Source organism: Callorhinchus milii, unplaced genomic scaffold (genome assembly GCF_018977255.1).
Source record: "Callorhinchus milii isolate IMCB2004 unplaced genomic scaffold, IMCB_Cmil_1.0 Scaffold21, whole genome shotgun sequence".
Lineage (NCBI taxonomy): Eukaryota > Metazoa > Chordata > Chondrichthyes > Chimaeriformes > Callorhinchidae > Callorhinchus > Callorhinchus milii.
The window spans coordinates 10,179,024-10,196,235 of NW_024704762.1; the positions used below are offsets into that span (position 1 = coordinate 10,179,024).

At 47.7% G+C, this 17,212-nt stretch overlaps 2 protein-coding genes across 4 annotated transcripts; both read right to left on the bottom strand.

Annotated features, from left to right (window-relative positions):
* Positions 1-1,111: 1,111 nt before the first annotated feature.
* LOC103189929 (L-selectin-like) lies at positions 1,112-9,033 on the bottom strand. Of its 2 annotated transcripts, XM_042342755.1 has the most exons (8): positions 8,949-9,033; positions 8,137-8,493; positions 7,339-7,446; positions 6,719-6,904; positions 3,060-3,239; positions 2,823-2,930; positions 2,313-2,337; positions 1,112-1,448 (listed from the first exon to the last, which is right to left on the bottom strand). In XM_042342755.1, exons 1-8 carry the CDS (start codon positions 8,983-8,985, stop codon positions 1,280-1,282), a joined length of 1,170 nt encoding a protein of 389 aa, XP_042198689.1. In that variant the 5' UTR covers positions 8,986-9,033; the 3' UTR covers positions 1,112-1,279. The 2 variants fall into 2 exon arrangements, with proteins under 2 accessions (XP_042198689.1, XP_042198690.1); XM_042342756.1 differs by lacking the exon at positions 6,719-6,904.
* Positions 9,034-10,582: 1,549 nt separating this feature from the next.
* Positions 10,583-15,754, bottom strand: LOC103172945 (L-selectin-like). Of its 2 annotated transcripts, XM_042342775.1 has the most exons (8): positions 15,646-15,754; positions 14,823-15,179; positions 13,493-13,600; positions 12,884-13,069; positions 12,064-12,243; positions 11,820-11,942; positions 11,373-11,397; positions 10,583-10,837 (listed from the first exon to the last, which is right to left on the bottom strand). In XM_042342775.1, exons 1-8 carry the CDS (start codon positions 15,680-15,682, stop codon positions 10,669-10,671), a joined length of 1,185 nt encoding a protein of 394 aa, XP_042198709.1. In that variant the 5' UTR covers positions 15,683-15,754; the 3' UTR covers positions 10,583-10,668. The 2 variants fall into 2 exon arrangements, with proteins under 2 accessions (XP_042198709.1, XP_042198710.1); XM_042342776.1 differs by lacking the exon at positions 12,884-13,069.
* Between the last annotated feature and the right edge of the window lie 1,458 nt (positions 15,755-17,212).

Genomic DNA, 17,212 nt, shown 5'->3' on the forward strand with positions numbered 1-17,212 from the left:
GCTTTTTGTGGTTAGAATTGGAATCAGAGACCCCTCCATATAGGGTAACGTCTTGCAGCTTAGATCTCTCTCCGTTATACACTGACTCTGGCGGCGGCGGGTGGTGGTGGGGGGGGGGGGGGCGGGGGAGGAAGAGGGGTGGGGAGAGAGGGTGGAAGAGCGGGCCGGGAGAAGTGGGGGGAATATCGGGGGGGGGGGGGGGTGGAAGAGGAGAAACTTCTCTGATGCAATGCAGAGTGCAAAACATGGCCAGTGTGTGTTTGGCAACACAGAGACACACACACACACACACACAAACAGACAGACAGACAGACACATACACAGAGACACACAAGCAGACAGACAGACACACAGAGACAGACACACTCAAAATCAGACAGACAGAAAGCTGTGCAGTGGGATGAGAACACCACCTTTGGACTCGCTGAGACAGTAGAACAGGAGGACACGGCTTTGGGTTTGCAAAGGGAGAATTTCAGGACAGACACCAGGAAGTGTCTCTTTACCCTGACAGTATTAACGACGGGATCAGGATCACGATGGGATCAGGAGGGCAGTCGAGGGCAGGGCACTAATGATGGGAGGATAGACGGCGGGTGGGAGGGGGGGAATGAGATCAGATGGGCCGAAGGGGATTGGAGTCGAGATACAGATCAGCCATGATCTAACAGAGTGGCAGAACAGGCTCGAGGGAACGAATGGCCTCCTCCTCTTCCCACAGATGTCTTCGTTACCCTGAAACCAGAGCGTTAGGATGTCCTCCCGACGTTAAAGGCAATGATATAACCGCAATCTGTTGTTGTTGTTGAAACTGATGTCGGGATATTTGCGAAACCCTTTTGGGAACGTGGCAATGCTGAGCCCGGTGACTGCCGGGCCTGAGACAGCCACTAGGTGGTGCCCTTTGGCAACAACAGCACAAAGCACATCCGACACCCAGCCAGACAACAATAATAATAATAACCCTTGCATTTGATATAGAGTCTTATCGCATCTTCGAGACGTCTCAAAGCGCTTCACAGGATTCTACTCTAAAGTGTGGGGACTGTATATTTTGCGGGCAAAAAGCGACAGCCAATTGCGCCCGGCGACGTCCCCACAAACAGCCGTGGTTTGAGCGAACAAATTCTCATTATGTTTTTAATCTTTCTCTCGAGGGATTATGACCAGGCGCGCGTGTGGAGTAAGGAAACTTGCCCAAGGTTTCGCCCGAGTTGGGAAACATCCACGGGCCCCACATAAGCAATATTGTTGTGTTGCCGCTGGTTGGCTGCCTGCCTCATAGATTCTCGTAAATGTCCTGCCCTTTGTGGGGGCTGGGGGGTCTCCTCCTGAGGGACGAATTGTTGATGTACAGTGGACCCTCGTCAGCCTCCACCTCCGTCCTCGTCCTCTGCTCTGCGTACCTCCCCTCCTCAAGTGAATGTCGCTGCATCTGGGACATCTGGCTGTGGACATAAACGTTAGAAACTTACATTTAATCTAGTGTTTTGGGAGGCGGGGAGGGGATGGCGTGGCAGCAGGGGGTAAAAAGGCAGTTAACAACGTGCTAATTAACTAAACGAAACCCCTCAACCAACTCTAGGCTGTTGTTTAGGGGGTGTCAGCTGGTTAATTTCTTGCCCAAAAAGGGAAGGTGGAAGCAGATTTGATAGCAGCTTTGTAAAGGGAGTTGGACAGGTACTTAAAAAGGAACAATGTGCAGGGCTGGGGGTGGGTGGTGAGGTAAGAGCGGGGGGAGTGGGACTAGTTGGGGTAAGAGCGGGGGGAGTGGGACTAGTTGGGGTAAGAGCGGGTGGCGTTGGACTAGTTGGGGTAAAAGCGGGGAGCGCGGCACTAGATGGGGTAAGAGCGGGGGGCGTGGGACTAGATGGAGGGGAGTGGGGATTAGTTGGGGTAAGAGTGGGGGGAGTGGGACTAGATGGAGGGGAGTGAGGATTAGTTGGGGTAAGAGCGGGGGGAGTGGAGATTAGTTGTGGTAAGAGTGAGCGGCGTGGGACTAGATGGCAGCTCTTTCAAAGAGCCGCCACAGACAGGATGGGCCGAATGGCTGCGACTGAGTGAATCAGCAGAGCCTTCAAGAGTAGAGTTTCCACAGGAGGGAACACAGAGTCAGCAATGATTGGGTTCAGGGCCAGTGTTAACATGAGGGTAGGCTTAACCCCAACGCGAGGATGACTAGGGGGGCAGTGGGGAGGAGGGCAGAGCCAGCCCCCAGCTGGTACTTTGGGGAGTTGACAGCAACACAATCTCGGGGGGAATGTGGAGACCGATCGCTGAGGACAATAGCTGCGCTGATTGTTGTTACTCACATATTATGGAGATGTTGGGTTCGCTCTGAAGGAGGTGAAAGAGAAAGAGGTTATTACATTACAACATCATTTACATTTACACAGCGGCTTTCACAGCGAGAGGACGTCTCAAAGCCCTTCACAACACTGGCTGGGCACCCGAGCTGGGGGGGGAGAATTGGGGGGAGGGAATTGAGACACTGCCTTAAACGAAGGGAGGGAGTGAGTGAGTTGGAGGAAGCGAATCGGAGGGAGGGAGGGAGTAGAGATTGAAACTGAACATGCATGGAATACAAGCTCGACTAGTCCACTATTTGTGTAATATTTTAGAGCGAATTTCTGTGAAGGGAAGTGAACACGGCAGCCAATTCACACACATCAGCATCTCACAAACAGCCACTGACAACCAGCTTTATGGTGAACGACCAGGTTTATGGTGAACGACCAGGTTTATGGTGAACGACCAGGTTTATGGTGAACGATCAGGTTTATGGTGAACGACCAGGTTTATGGTGAACGACCAGGTGTTACCTTCGCCTTTTTTCCTCTTCCGAAAGCAGGTGATCACGGTCAGTAAGAGCAGGAACATGGCTATGACTCCGACAATGACAGAGAGAACGATCAACAAGAGTTGGACGCCTGGAGTCACAAAACAATCACAGCGTTACTGAGATCAACTTATTAAGAATAATAGTAATCCTTAAACAGGTTAACACATCCCCACAAACTGCACCCCAATATAACCAGTGTAGTAGGGAAGGTACGTACATTGGACATCGTGTGAGGTCCAGTTCCCCGAGTCCTGACAAACCGTCTCAAGGTCACCGTGAAGAACATATCCCCCATCACACGAGAAATAGCAACTGGCGTTGTAGTGAGTGTCACCGTAGAGACCAGAACAGTTCAGCTCACCGTACTGTGGGGAATCCAGAGCCTGGCAGGGAACAGCTGGGAGGGGTGGACACAGACACACACACACACGGACACACACACACACAGACACACACACACACAGACACACAGACACACACAGACACAATAAAACATGCCACACAACATACACCAAACACACCCACACCAATAAACCACACACACAGACACACACACACACACACACACACAGACACACACACAGACACACACACACACACAGAGTAAAATTAGGTCACAAATTTTTTAGAAACTTTTTTTCTTCTAATATTACATATTAATATTACATTTCACACCAAACCTGGACCCTTATCAGTGTAATTAATGCATCACTATCACTATATGAGCCGCACTCCTCTGAGCTCTCACTGGTGACCGCCCCCCACTCCCCCAACCCCCAGATCGGCTGTTGTCCTGATGGCGTTGGTCGTGTAAAGAGATTTGCCGATAGAGCCATAGACGTTTACACACCAGAAGGCGGCCATTCCGCTTGTCCTGCCTGTGCTCTTTGGGAGAGCAATCCTTTCAGTCCCACTTACCCGAGTTCTCTCTTCCCTTCAAATCCCCGATCTCCGCAAATTACCCCTTTTTGGATTTCGACCTGAGTTCCCTCTCGGAAGTGTAAGATTATATTTGTGATGTTTAATGTTTTTTTTAATGTTTTTTTAATGCTTTTAGAATGTAACCTACCCATAATCCGTTAATAAGATTGATGTGATTTAATGACTCGCTGACCAAGGGCTTAAAAGTAGCTGTGCTGGACGGGCTGAGGTCATCTTCTGATTACATTCCATATTTTCCTGGGAAGATGTTCACTCCTCTGAGATAATGAGAAATCGGGTCCTTGAGCATAGATATAAGTACAATGGACCACAAAAAGAATAGGCTGCAGCCTCAGACACCTGCCTATCTCAAGGCTGTGGGAGGCTGCCCAGAAGTTGCCCATATCTCTCTCTCGCAAGGCAGCCTGTGTAGGGTGGGGGCTATCTCTGTGACCAGGGGAGGGCCTTGCGTGGGGTGGGGACTGTCTGTCTCTGTGACAAGGGGAAGTGGAGGTAGAAACAAATAAAGGAACGATGTAACTTTGGAATAGTTGGAGTTGTGTAGCGGATCAGTGCATTTTCCAGTGGAATCCATATCGAATCTCCTGTAGCTATGGTCTCAGTTATATGCAAGTCAAAGATCACAAGAACTAGGACTGATCAACCCAAGGGACCAGAAAGGAGAACTGTAGATGGACAGGGGGAGGGGATTTACCTCCAGTGTGAAAGTGACCATTAAAAGGGAAAGAGGAGTAGTGAGGTCCGTAAGGAAGGAGGACTTTCTCCAGTCGGAGTCTGGTGTTTTCGCAGGTAATGTACATTTCGATTGTTATGCTGTATTAAAACTCTATGCTGATGTGATAATATATCAATGTTAATGCAGAGACTGTTGCTGTTTGTGTGCGAATAAATGACCTTTATTTACTCTGAATCTGTGTGTGTCCTCATATTGAGTGAACTGAGGCTCCAGCAAACCTAATAAAAGCTAATCTTGGTCCTGCCTCGATCATCACATCCCAACAGCTCTCTCGCTCTGTGAAGAAAATTCCTCCTAATCTTTCCCCAATTTGATCCCTTGTTAACTATTGTAAAACTGATTTCCTCTCTTGGCACCAACTCCCTGACCAGTGGAAATAATTTCTCCCCAGTGACTCTCTCAAAACCTCTCGTCATTAAAACGACCTCGATCGAGGCTTCCCTCAATCAGTCATCACTGTTCATAGCTCAAACCAGTCATCACTGGTGTCATCCCAGCACATCTCCTCTATACCCTCTCCATGTCTTTCCTCAGTAGGTACGAAAACCCGACACATTATTCTTACAGTAATAAATACATGGCCATCTATCTATCTCTGGGATTTCAGTGAATAGGTGGGATGCATGGATTCTCAGTTAGGTTTGGTGATGGGTTTCCACGTGTGTCAGACATCCGGCTGACCAAAAAAAAGATAGCAATGGATGGAAGGTTGGCATTATAAAAGGCTGGACTTCTCCGGGCCACACAACATACTACACAGCAAAATGAAGTATTTCACAGTCTGATCAGCCATGTTTCATTTCCTGATATTGGGTGAAGGAGGAGGTGGAGGGGTGGGTGGGAGGGGAAAGGAGAAGGAAACCACTGCCAAATAATATGACTAAACTCTCAGATGACTGTAACTGGAAACGTGCGACAGTGACATACTGCCAGCTTGCGGTTATACCATGGACGGTCATGCTCAGGGAGGCAGTGGCAAGTTCTCGTTATGTGTGATATTCACACTAGTTTCGTCTGAACTGGTTTCATCAACATTTGCTCCTCTTCCTCCCTCGACTTCTTCAAACCCCAAGATTTCCACGCCCCTCCTCCACCCACGATTGTCTCCCCCCCACCCCCACCACATCACCTTGGTGATGACACACCCTCAGAAACCTCAAACATGATCTGCTCGTCCCCAGGAGGTGACGTTACTGCTGCTATTTATTGGTTTCCGCTATTTTCCGCTGAACTAACTTTGGTTGTAGCCCCACCAACAGCTCCTTCTACACCACACCCTCCCCCTAACTATTCTAAATGTATTCTCACTACAATTCAGTTTTGTTAGTCCATTTTGTCGAGATGTCTAAAATCAAGATGCTCAGTGCATGGGAAATGGTATTGTTCATAGGAACAGGAGGAGGCCATTCAGCCCCTCAAGCCTGTTCTGTCATTCTATAAGATCATGGCTGATCTGTATCTCGACTCCAATTACCCGCCTTTGACCTGTATCCCTTGATCCCCTGACCTAACAAATAGCTATTCACCTCAGTCTTGAAACTCATGCTTGCATTCCAACAAAGTCAACTGCTCTCAGGACCCATCTTTTTGCTCCCCTTGTCCTGCCCTGTCCTGCCCTGTTAACATGCCCTGTGAGAAGAGGCAGACACCACACCCTGTTTGGGGAGGGGCACTTAGGATGTGTGATGCAGGATCCGTATTGGCTTTCAACAGGGAACAGGGATACCTAAAGAGGTGTCATTTGCAGAGGTTTTGGGAGAAAAGGCAATGGGACTGAGTGGATTCTTTGCTGCCAAAGTAGATAATATTCAAGTGAATATCCTTGAGTTTGATGTAGAAGCACCATTCATGTTGGGGGATGCCTCAAAGCCCTTCCTGTAATGTTCAGTGAGAATAAAGTGTGGCTTTATTGTAAGCTAATGCCAGTGCAAGTGTGAAAGGAGAAGCAATCACTATGGTGACGGCTCAGGGTGGGTGTTATATTAGTCCCCAAAACTGTGGTTTACTTCTGCAGAAGCTGAGTCCAGGCAATCACAACAACAACAACAAGATTACATTTGTATGGCACCTTTCATGTCGGGAGGGCACTAAAGAGGGCAAAAGCTACAAACGGTGCAAATATTGTCGTCAATAATAAAAAGTGAAGAATTGCAATAATAATAAAGCCTAAACGGTTTAGCGGTGTCCGGCTCACTTACCTCGGCAGGTTGTACCAGGAGAGCTCCAGTCGCCGGTATCTTGGCACCTTGTCCGTGTCGTCCCGTTCGGAATAAAGCCCACATCACAAGTGAACGTGCACTCAGACTGAAAGTGCTGCTCACCGTACAGTCCCTCACATTTGACGCTGCCGTGGCTCGGTTTGGTAATCGCAGGACAAGATTGGACTGGAGCACATAAACACACACAGGGCAAAATGTTCAGCTCAGCTGAGGGGTAGGGGATGGGGGCTGGGAAGGGGGAGGCTATTCGGCTCACAGTGTGTCTGTGCCATCGCTATCTCTGTGGTGGTCTCAGATCGCTGAGCCAGGCGGGTCCACAGGATTCAAGCACGAAGATGGTCATCGTAGCCGTTCATCACTAAAGTGCCAGACACCACCCGACCGACCCCCAGAATATTCTGCATGCAAGCCATAAATATTCCCGGCTTCATTCACTTACGAGAGATTCACTACAGCAAGACTCTATCGATTTGGTTAACTGACAATTAAACGCTTGTTATGCACTTGATAGCTATTCGGTTAATTAACAGATAAGCGTGTGTCCGTGCTCCACAACATATGATTGTGTTACGTCCCTCGGCTGTCTATACTGTACTTACCGTGTTCACAGTTTTTACCGGAGAAAACATGCTCACAATCACACGTGAAATCATTTGCCATCTCAGTGCAGTTGCCTCTGGAGTTGCAAGTTGTCGGTTTGCATTGAACTGCGGGGAAAGGGGAACGAACGCAGGGGTCAGTGTTGAGCTGGGGGTGGGGTGTGTGGGGTGTGTAGGGTGTGTGTGGGGTGTGTGTTTGTGTGGGTATGTGTATGTGGGTTTGTGTGTGTGAGGTGTATGTGGGATGTGTGTCTGCTCACACGTCACACAATAAATAATAATAATAATCCTTCCATTTAATATAGCGCCTTACCACATCTTTATGATGTCTCAAGGGATTTCACAGAATATACTGTACAGTGAATTGACTGTATATTTTGTGATCACAATTAAATCACCTAAACCAACACTGGTTAAAATTCGTCCATGTGCTTCAAAGGTGTATTTCATATTGCTTGAGAAAGCAGCAATGTCCCATTGCATGAAACAAACAGTCGTGGCTTAAGTGACCAAATTATTATTTTTTTTGCTTCCCCGTTACCCTCAGGAGCCTGATCCATAAGTTTACTACTTGATCACTGAAGCAGTGTTTATGCAGATTCTTTCTGAATTTACCACTTTCAATCGCAACCGACTGATTGGAACCGTGTCCTCTGGTTCTACTGTTCTGGACAAGATTAAAAACACCTTAACATGGTCTACATTGTGATATATCTGTCCCTCTTGGAGGCAACCAAGAGAGAGTAATCCTCACTTACTTCACACAAACTTAGACAAACAGGATAGGTGGGGACTTACATTCCTGGCACACGTAATACTTGCTGCTCGAGCAAGATACACTATTCCATTTGTGGTCATTATGTAACTCCGCACAATATTCATAAGCCAAAATGCGGTTGCTGGGCTCTCCAGACCCCCATTTGGTGTAGGACACTGGTTGATTGGAGCCTGTGAGGCACCAATTGCTCCCACACTTGGTCACTCCAAACCAAACTCTGTTGACACCAGTCACCTCCACCAGATACCGATGGAGCTCTTCGCTGTAGACTTCAGCCAGTCCATCGGAATGTGCTTTGCAGTCCTCGGATGATTGTGGAAATGTCTTTGGTACTTGGAACAACTTGAAGACGACACTTTCAGAAACGCACAGACACCCTAAACACACGGAAACAGCCGATTAGAAACAACATACCGTTCGCTCAGGTTATGTGACCAAATTTAGTGGGGAGAAGCCCTGTCCCTTCCAAGTTCTGCTGATGGGCCAGGCTGGGCTGGTGTGATCAGCAATGCCCTGGAGCACTGCAGACACGTCGCGCTCAGGAACAAGACTACTGAGGGAGAGAGAGAGAGAGACTCTCACAGAGGATTGACTGGATTCCAACATCCCTTTGCCAAGCACATCACCTTAGCTTCAAGGAGAAGCACTTACCTCGTTTCTCTCACAAGGAGAATAGTCATCATTTCCTGCAAATGGACGGCACTGAATTCGGTGGATTTAATATGATTGCGGAAATGGAAATGTAATAGTTTCGAGGTTAGGTTTTACAAAACCACAATTAATTGAAACAACGTTAAAAAAATGACAGCAGTTAAATAATAAATGTTCGTACCAGACAGGAGAAGAAACCGTGAGACGTTGGCAATCATTCTCCCGGGAGAAAGCCCAGTGACCACACCAACCTTGAGGGAGATTCCAAACTAAGTGCAGCTCTGAATGGACTGAGAGACAGATGACCAGACCTCACAGTCTGCTGAACGGAAGCAGAATCTGTCATTAAAGCCAACCCTCAACTTTGGTACAAAATTAGATCCAATCTTTTGTTTCTGAGACTCCTCCCAGCACCGGCAATACTTAATCCACAAAATAGTTTGTGAGTGATTCTAAGAATCCTCTGGTATCGCTTCCCTGTAGATCTTAGCCTTGGTACAGACCAACCATGATGTTTAACATCCCCTCAGCTCTTTCACAATCCCTGAGTACCTACCACATAGTCTGTATAGTCATTACCAGCGCACACGCAGACACATACACACACACCAACCACGCACACACATGCACACACACATACCAACCACGCACACACATGCACACACACATACCAACCACGCACACACACGTATCAACCATACATACTCATATACATACACAGATACCAACCATACACACATATATACACACACACAGTGGACGTAAATGTACAGTACAAGTTATTGTAAAATTAGATTCAGGAAATCACCACAAACTGTACAGCACTGAGTGTGGAGAATGTGATGTGTGAAAGATATTTCAAGATAGAGTGCACAGAGACACATTCTCCACACTCAGTGCTGTACAGAAAACACATACTGGAGAAATATTCACAACAACAATAATAATCATCGTTGCATTTGATATAGCGCCTTTTGGCATCTTCGAAAGCGCTCTGAGGCACTACTCTGTGCGGAGGGCGCTATTCAAGTGCAATTTGTTGTTGTTGTCTCACAGCACTTTACAAGATATACTGTAAAGTGTGGTGACTGTATATTTTGTGGTCAAAACATGGCAGCCAATTGCGCACCGCAGCTTCCGCGCACACAGTTGTGGATTGAGAGACCAAATTGTTATTTTTTTTAATCGATTTCTTGTTGAAGAGATTATTATTCCCAGAAACACACAAAACTCTTCGGGAAGGTTCACATCACTTCCTCTTTTTAATTTTTTTTAAAAAAAGGAACAGTGTAAATTGACAAGGAACTGGCGAGACCGAAATCAACACTTTTAGTATTGTTTTAAAAAAATTTGATACGAGACACAGCAATCTAGCTTCCAAACATCTTTTATTTGTGAATCGGTAAATCCTGACACTCTTTTCCCCCCCGTTACCACTAACTGATTAAACCCACACCAGTACTGGATTAGACCATCACAGCGTACGCTTATATAGGTGACACCTCGCTTAGAGCATGTACACACTCCAACATGGCTCAAGGGATCTCTCTCAGGGGAGGGCTGATTGGTGAATTTACACACGACGAGGGTATAAATCAGAGCTGTACACCCCATGTGTGTAGGACCTGATTGACACTAAATTGAAGCTCTTCCAACAATGCTCTGTGTCAGTGAGTAAAGCAAGTGTGAGTGAGTGAGTGAGTGAACGAGTGAGTGAGTGAACGAGTGAGTGAGTGAACGAGTGAGTGAGTGAACGAGTGAGTGAGTGAACGAGTGAGTGAGTGAACGAGTGAGTGAGTGAACGAGTGAGTGAGTGAACGAGTGAGTGAGTGAACAAGTGAACGAGTGAGCGAGTGTCTCAGTCACCAATGCCCTTGTGTTGCCACTGGTGATTGACTGCCTCACAGATTCTCGTAAATGTCCTGCTCTTCCTTGGGGTCGGGGGGACCTCCTCTTCGGGGCGACACGTTGGTGTACAGCAGATCCTCGTCAGCCTCCGCCTCTCGCCCCGTCATCCGCTTCGCGTACCTCGCGTCCTCCAGCGTTTGTTGCTGCTTCTGTGTCATCAGGCTGCGCACATAGACGTTGGAAACTTAATAATAATCCCGGCATTCGACACAGCGCTTCATCACGTCTTCGAGGTGTCTCAAAGCACTTCACAGGATGCACTGTAAAGTGTAGTGACTGTATGTTTTGAGGGCGAAACCCAGCAGCCAATCACGCACAGCAGCGTCCCCACAAACAGTCGGGGATTAAAGGGATTACTGCTCCCGGAAAAGAGATCCGCCAATCGACTAACAACTGGGTTCCTACTCACTGCTGGTAAACAGAGGCGTGTGGCGTAAGGAAACTTGCCGACGGTTACACCCTGCACGGGAATCGAACCCAGGTCCTCTCGCTTGCGAGGCGAGAGCTCTAACCACCGAGCTACAGGACTCCACAGGGTAGGCTTAACCCCAACGCGAGGATGACTAGGGGGGCAGTGGGGAGGAGGGCAGAGCCAGCCCCCAGCTGGTACTTTGGGGAGTTGACAGCAACACAATCTCGGGGGGAATGCGGAGACCGATCGCTGAGGACAATAGCTGCGCTGATTGTTGTTACTCACATATTGTGGAGATGTTGGGTTCGCTCTGAAGGAGGTGAAAGAGAAAGAGGTTATTACATTACAACATCATTTACATTTACATTTACACAGCGGCTTTCACAGCGAGAGGACGTCTCAAAGCCCTTCACAACACTGGCTGGGCACCCGAGCTGGGGGGGGAGAATTGGGGGGAGGGAATTGAGACGCTGCCTTAAACGAAGGGAGGGAGTGAGTGAGTTGGAGGAAGCGAATCGGAGGGAGGGAGGGAGTAGAGATTGAAACTGAACATGCATGGAATACAAGCTCGACTAGTCCACTATTTGTGTAATATTTTAGAGCGAATTTCTGCGAAGGGAAGTGAACACGGCAGCCAATTCACACACATCAACATCTCACAAACAGCCACTGACAACCAGCTTTATGGTGAACGACCAGGTTTATGGTGAACGACCAGGTTTATGGTGTTACCTTCGCCTTTTTTTCTCTTCCGAAAGCAGGTGATCACGGTCAGTAAGAGCAGGAACATGGCTACGACTCCGACAATGACAGAGAGAAGGATAAACAAGAGTTGGGGCACTATGTCTGGGACGCCTGGAGTCACAAAACAATCACAGTGTTACTGAGATCAACTTATTAAGAATAATAGTAATCCTTAAACACATCCCCACAAACTGCACCCCAATATAACCAGTGTAGTAGGGAAGGTACGTACATTGGACATCGTGTGAGGTCCAGTTCCCCGAGTCCTGACAAACCGTCTCAAGGTCACCGTGAAGAACATATCCCCCATCACACGAGAAATAGCAACTGGCGTTGTAGTGAGTGTCACCGTAGAGACCAGAACAGTTCAGTCTACCGTACTGTGGGGAATCCAGAGCCTGGCAGGGAACAGCTGGGAGGGGTGGACACAGACACACACACACACACACACACACACACACACACAGACACACACACAGACACAGTAAAACATGCCACACAACATACACCAAACACACAGACACACACACACAAAACAGAGTAACGTTGGGTCACAAATGTTTTTGAAACTTTTTCTCCTCTAAAATAATTAATAAACTTGTAATTAATATTACATTTCACACCAAACCTGGACCCTTATCAGTGTAATTAATGCAGCACTATCACTATATGAGCCGCACTCCTCTGAGCTCTCACTGGTGACCGCCCCCCAATCCCCCAACCCCCAGATCTGCTGTTGCTAATAAGCTAATGCCAGCGTAAGTGTGAAAGGAGAAGCAATCACTCTGGTGATGGCTCATCCGGCCCACCTCAGGGTGTTATGTTAGACCCCGAAACTGTGGTTTCTTTCTGCAGAAGCTGAGTCCAGGCAATGACACTAAACAGGGCAAAAGCTACAAACGGTAAAAATATCGTCGTCAATAATAAAAAGTGCAGAATTGCAATAATAATAATAAATAAAAGCGCACACACACAAGCGAGCTAAGGCAATCAACTCTGGGGCAAAAGAGGTGCCAAAGCCTAAATGGTTTAGCGGTGTCCGGCTCACTTACCTCGGCAGGTTGTTCCAGGAGAGCTCCAGTCGCCGGTATCTTGGCACCTTGTCCGTGTCGTCCCGTTCGGAATAAAGCCCACATCACAAGTGAACGTGCACTCAGACTGAAAGTGCTGCTCACCGTACAGTCCCTCACATTTGACGCTGCCGTGGCTCGGTTTGGTAATCGCAGGACAAGATTGGACTGGAGCACATAAACACACACAGGGCAAAATGTTCAGCTCAGCTGAGGGGTGGGGGGTGGGAAGGGGGGAGGCTGTGCCATCTGTGTCTGTGCCATCGCTATCTCTGTGGTGGTCTCAGATCGCTGAGCCAGGCGGGTCCACAGGATTCAAGCACGAAGATGGTCATCGTCGCCGTTCATCACTAAAGTGCCAGACACCACCCGACCGACCCCCAGAATATTCTGCATGCAAGCCATAAATATTCCCGGCTTCATTCACTTACGAGAGATTCACTACAGCAAGACTCTATTGATTTGGTTAATTGACAATTAAAAGCTTGTTATGCACTTGATAGCTATTTGGTTAATTAACAAATAAGCGTGTGTCCGTGCTCCACAACATATGATTGTGTTACGTCCCTCGGCTGTCTATACTGTACTTACCGTGTTCACAGTTTTTACCGGAGAAAACATGCTCACAATCACACGTGAAATCATTTGCCATCTCATTGCAGTTGCCTCTGGAGTTGCAAGTTGTCGGTTTGCATTGAACTGCGGGGAAAAGGGAACGCAGTGGTCAGTGTTGAGCTGGGGGTGGGGTGTTTGTTTGTGTCCGCTTATAAATCACTGGATTACAGAAATAGAAATTTACTGTGCAGGAAAAACCCATTAGTCCCATCGTATCAGAGTCTACACCAACTCTCAGACTGAGGTAGTCATTCAATCCCCTCTAATCCTACAATTGTCTCTGTCTCTATCCTAATGAAACTGTATGTAATAGTCCTTACATTTTGATACAATGCCTTATGACATCTTCAAGACTTCTCAAAGCGCTGCACAAAATATACTATAAACAACAACAACAAAATGACATTTATAGAGCGCCTTTCACATCGGGAGGACGTCCCAAAGCGCTGAACAGTCAGGTGTCGGGGCCCGAGCCGGGGGGAGGGATGGGGTTGGGGTGAGGGAAGGCAGAGAGGTGGGAGTGAGATAAAAGGCACAGTCGAGAAGGGTCTTGAGACCCTCCTTGAAGGAGGTAAGGGAGGAAGCGAGGCGAAGGGACCGTGGGATGGAGTTCCAGAGTGTGGGGGCAGAGAGGCTGGAAGCCCGGCCACCGATGGTAGGGCGGGAGACATTGAGCAGCCGGAGCCCGCTGAACGGATGGAGCGGGCAGGTTGGTAGGAAGTCAGCAGGTCAGAGAGGTAGGAGGGGTCAAGGCTATAAATGGTGTAGTGACTGTATATTTTGTGGGTGAAATGCGGCAACAGCAACAAGATTACATTTGTATAGCGCCTTTCACGGCAGGAGGACGTCCCAAGGCACTGGAAATTATACACAGCAAAGTCCCACAAACAGTCGTGGTTTGAGTGACCACATATATTTTTTAAAAAAGGGATTATTTATTAAACGAAAACTTCCTGGCGTCAGTCTTGAAATTATCCTTTGCAACCCTCAGCTGTGTCCTTTGGGTTTCTATCTCAGTATGTCAGAAAGTATTGCTTTGACTTTACATTTTCACTTCCCATTTATAATTTTATACACAGCTCTGAGCTGTGAGCAACTCGCAACATGTAATTATGACGGCTTCGGAAAATGTAGTCTCTGCCTAAAAAACCCATAGCTCCCAAATAAAGGCAACAATAGGGAACCGGAGGTGCAGTTTGTCTCATCTATTCGCCAGTCTTATCTGTCCCACTTGGAGGCAACCTCGAGAGCATAATCCACGCTTACTTCACACAAGTGAAGAGAAATCTGATAAGTGGGGACTTACATTCCTGGCACACGTAATACTTGCTGCTCGAGCAAGATACACTATTCCATTTGTGGTCACTATGTAACTCCGCACAATATTCATAAGCCAAAATGCGGTTGCTGGGCTCTCCAGACCCCCATTTGGTGTAGGACACTGGTTGATTGGAGCCTGTGAGGCACCAATTGCTCCCACACTTGGTCACTCCAAACCAAACTCTGTTGACACCAGTCACCTCCACCAGATACCGATGGAGCTCTTCGCTGTAGACTTCAGCCAGTCCATCGGAATGTGCTTTGCAGTCCTCGGATGATTGTGGAAATGTCTTTGGTACTTGGAACAACTTGAAGACGACACTTTCAGAAACGCACAGACACCCTAAACACATGGAAACAGCAGATTAGAAACAACATACAGGGAACAAACCGTTCGCTCAGGTTATGTGACCAAATTTAGTGGGGAGAAGCCCTGTCCCTTCCAAGTTCTGCTGATGGGCCAGGCTGGGCTGGTGTGATCAGCAATGCCCTGGAGCACTGCAGACACGTCGCACTCAGGAACAAGACTACTGAGGGAGACAGAGAGAGAGACTCTCACAGAGGATTGACTGGATTCCAACATCCCTTTGCCAAGCACATCACCTTAGCTTCAAGGAGAAGCACTTACCTCGTTTCTCTCACAAGGAGAATAGTCATCATTTCTTGCAAATGGACGGCACTGAATTCAGTGGATTTAATATGATTGCGAAAATGGAAATGTAATAGTTTCGAGGTTAGGTTTTACAAAACCACAATTAATTGAAACAACGTTAAAAAAATGACAGCAGTTAAATAATAAATGTTCGTACCAGACAGGAGAAGAAACCGTGAGACGTTGGCAATCATTCTCCCGGGAGAAAGCCCAGTGACCACACCAACCTTGAGGGAGATTCCAAACTAAGTGCAGAGGCAGCTCCGAGAGACAGATGACCAGACCTCACAGTCTGCTGAACGGAAGCAGAATCTGTCATTGAAGCCAACCCTCAACTTTGGTACAAAAGTGGATCCAATCTTTTGTTTCTGAGACTCCTCCCAGCACCGGCAATAGTTAATCCACAAAATAGTTTGTGAGTGAATCTGAGAATCCTCTGGTATCGCTTCCCTGTAGATCTTAGCCTTGGTACAGACCAACCATGATGTTTAACATCCCCTCAGCTCTTACACAATCCCGGGGTACCTACCACATAGTCTGTATAGTCATTACCAGCGCACACGCAGACACATACACACACACCAACCACGCACACACATGCACACACACATACCAACCACGCACATACCAACCGTTCACACATACACACACACCAACCACACACACACCACTCATACATATAACAGCCCATTTCTTCTGTAATTTTTTATATTTTGGTGTTATGTTTAACAATAACAAATTACATTTACACGGCGCTTTTCACATCAGGACTTCTCAAGGCACTGGACTGTCAGGGATTTGGACCTGAGCTGGGAGTTGGGACGAGGGGGGGGGTAGGAGGGTGACAGTCGACACGGTCAAAGAGGAGGGTCTTGAGGCAGGCCTTGAAGGAGGCAAGGGAAAGAGCGAGGCGGAGGGAATGTGGGATGGAGTCCAAGGACAGAGAGCCTGAAGGCCTGATCGCCGCTACTGGGGCAGGCTGGGCGGAGGACCGGGCGAGGGATGTGGGGTGGCCCGAAGCCTGCTGAGCCGGAGGGAGCTGGCAGAAGAACACAAGAAATATCATGAAAACATTGACACGAGACGCACAAATCTAGGTTTTTAAAATGCTTTATTTGCGACAACGTAAATCTCTTTTCCCCCCCGTTACCGTGGTTTGCTCATTAGCTCCCACACCAGTACTGGATTAGACCATCACAGCGTACGCTTATATAGGTGACACCTCGGTTAGAGCATTACACACTCCAACATGGCTCAAGGGATCTCTCTCAGGGGAGGGCTGATTGGTGAATTTACACACGACGAGGGTATAAATCAGAGCTGTACACCCCGTGTGTGTGTGTGTGTATTAATAAGGGGAGTTTTACTAGTTTATTATTGAATCTCCCACTGGTGCATCGCTTTGCTCTACCTCACTCAAGGCTGCTGTAGACAGAACCCTGAAGCAGAAGCCAATTCTCGTACACTTAAATCCCATTAAGTGTAACCAGCTATGAAACTGAATATCCCATTGCCCCCCCACCCCCCGGTGAGAATTCCAAGTGCCACCCTGGAACACTTGGCACCCAATACATTGTGTGGGCTCTGTTTTGTTCAAACAGCAAAAGAAACTCATAACGTTTCAAAGTTGTCCTATCTACAAGTTAATTTATCTGGCTGCTCCCTGCTAGCAGATTTTCGATTAGATCATTCATTGTACAGCCTTTTCCCCCCTCCGTTCACTC

What these genes read in the sequence shown, in the direction of transcription:
- LOC103189929 (XM_042342755.1), bottom strand. Translation starts at nt 8,985, where the DNA reads ATGATTGCCAACGTCTCACGGTTTCTTCTCCTGTCTG. An exon ending in CGGTAAAAACTGTGAACACG is followed by an intron (nt 6,905 to 7,338) that starts GTAAGTACAGTA and finishes TATGTGCTCCAG; the next exon opens with TCCAATCTTGTCCTGCGATT. An exon ending in GAAGAGGAAAAAAGGCGAAG is followed by an intron (nt 2,338 to 2,822) that starts GTAACACCTGGT and finishes CACCTCCTTCAG; the next exon opens with AGCGAACCCAACATCTCCAT.
- LOC103172945 (XM_042342775.1), bottom strand. Translation starts at nt 15,682, where the DNA reads ATGATTGCCAACGTCTCACGGTTTCTTCTCCTGTCTG. An exon ending in ACGGTTTCTTCTCCTGTCTG is followed by an intron (nt 15,180 to 15,645) that starts GTACGAACATTT and finishes CCATGTGTTTAG; the next exon opens with GGTGTCTGTGCGTTTCTGAA. An exon ending in TCCTGGAACAACCTGCCGAG is followed by an intron (nt 12,244 to 12,883) that starts GTAAGTGAGCCG and finishes CACCCCTCCCAG; the next exon opens with CTGTTCCCTGCCAGGCTCTG.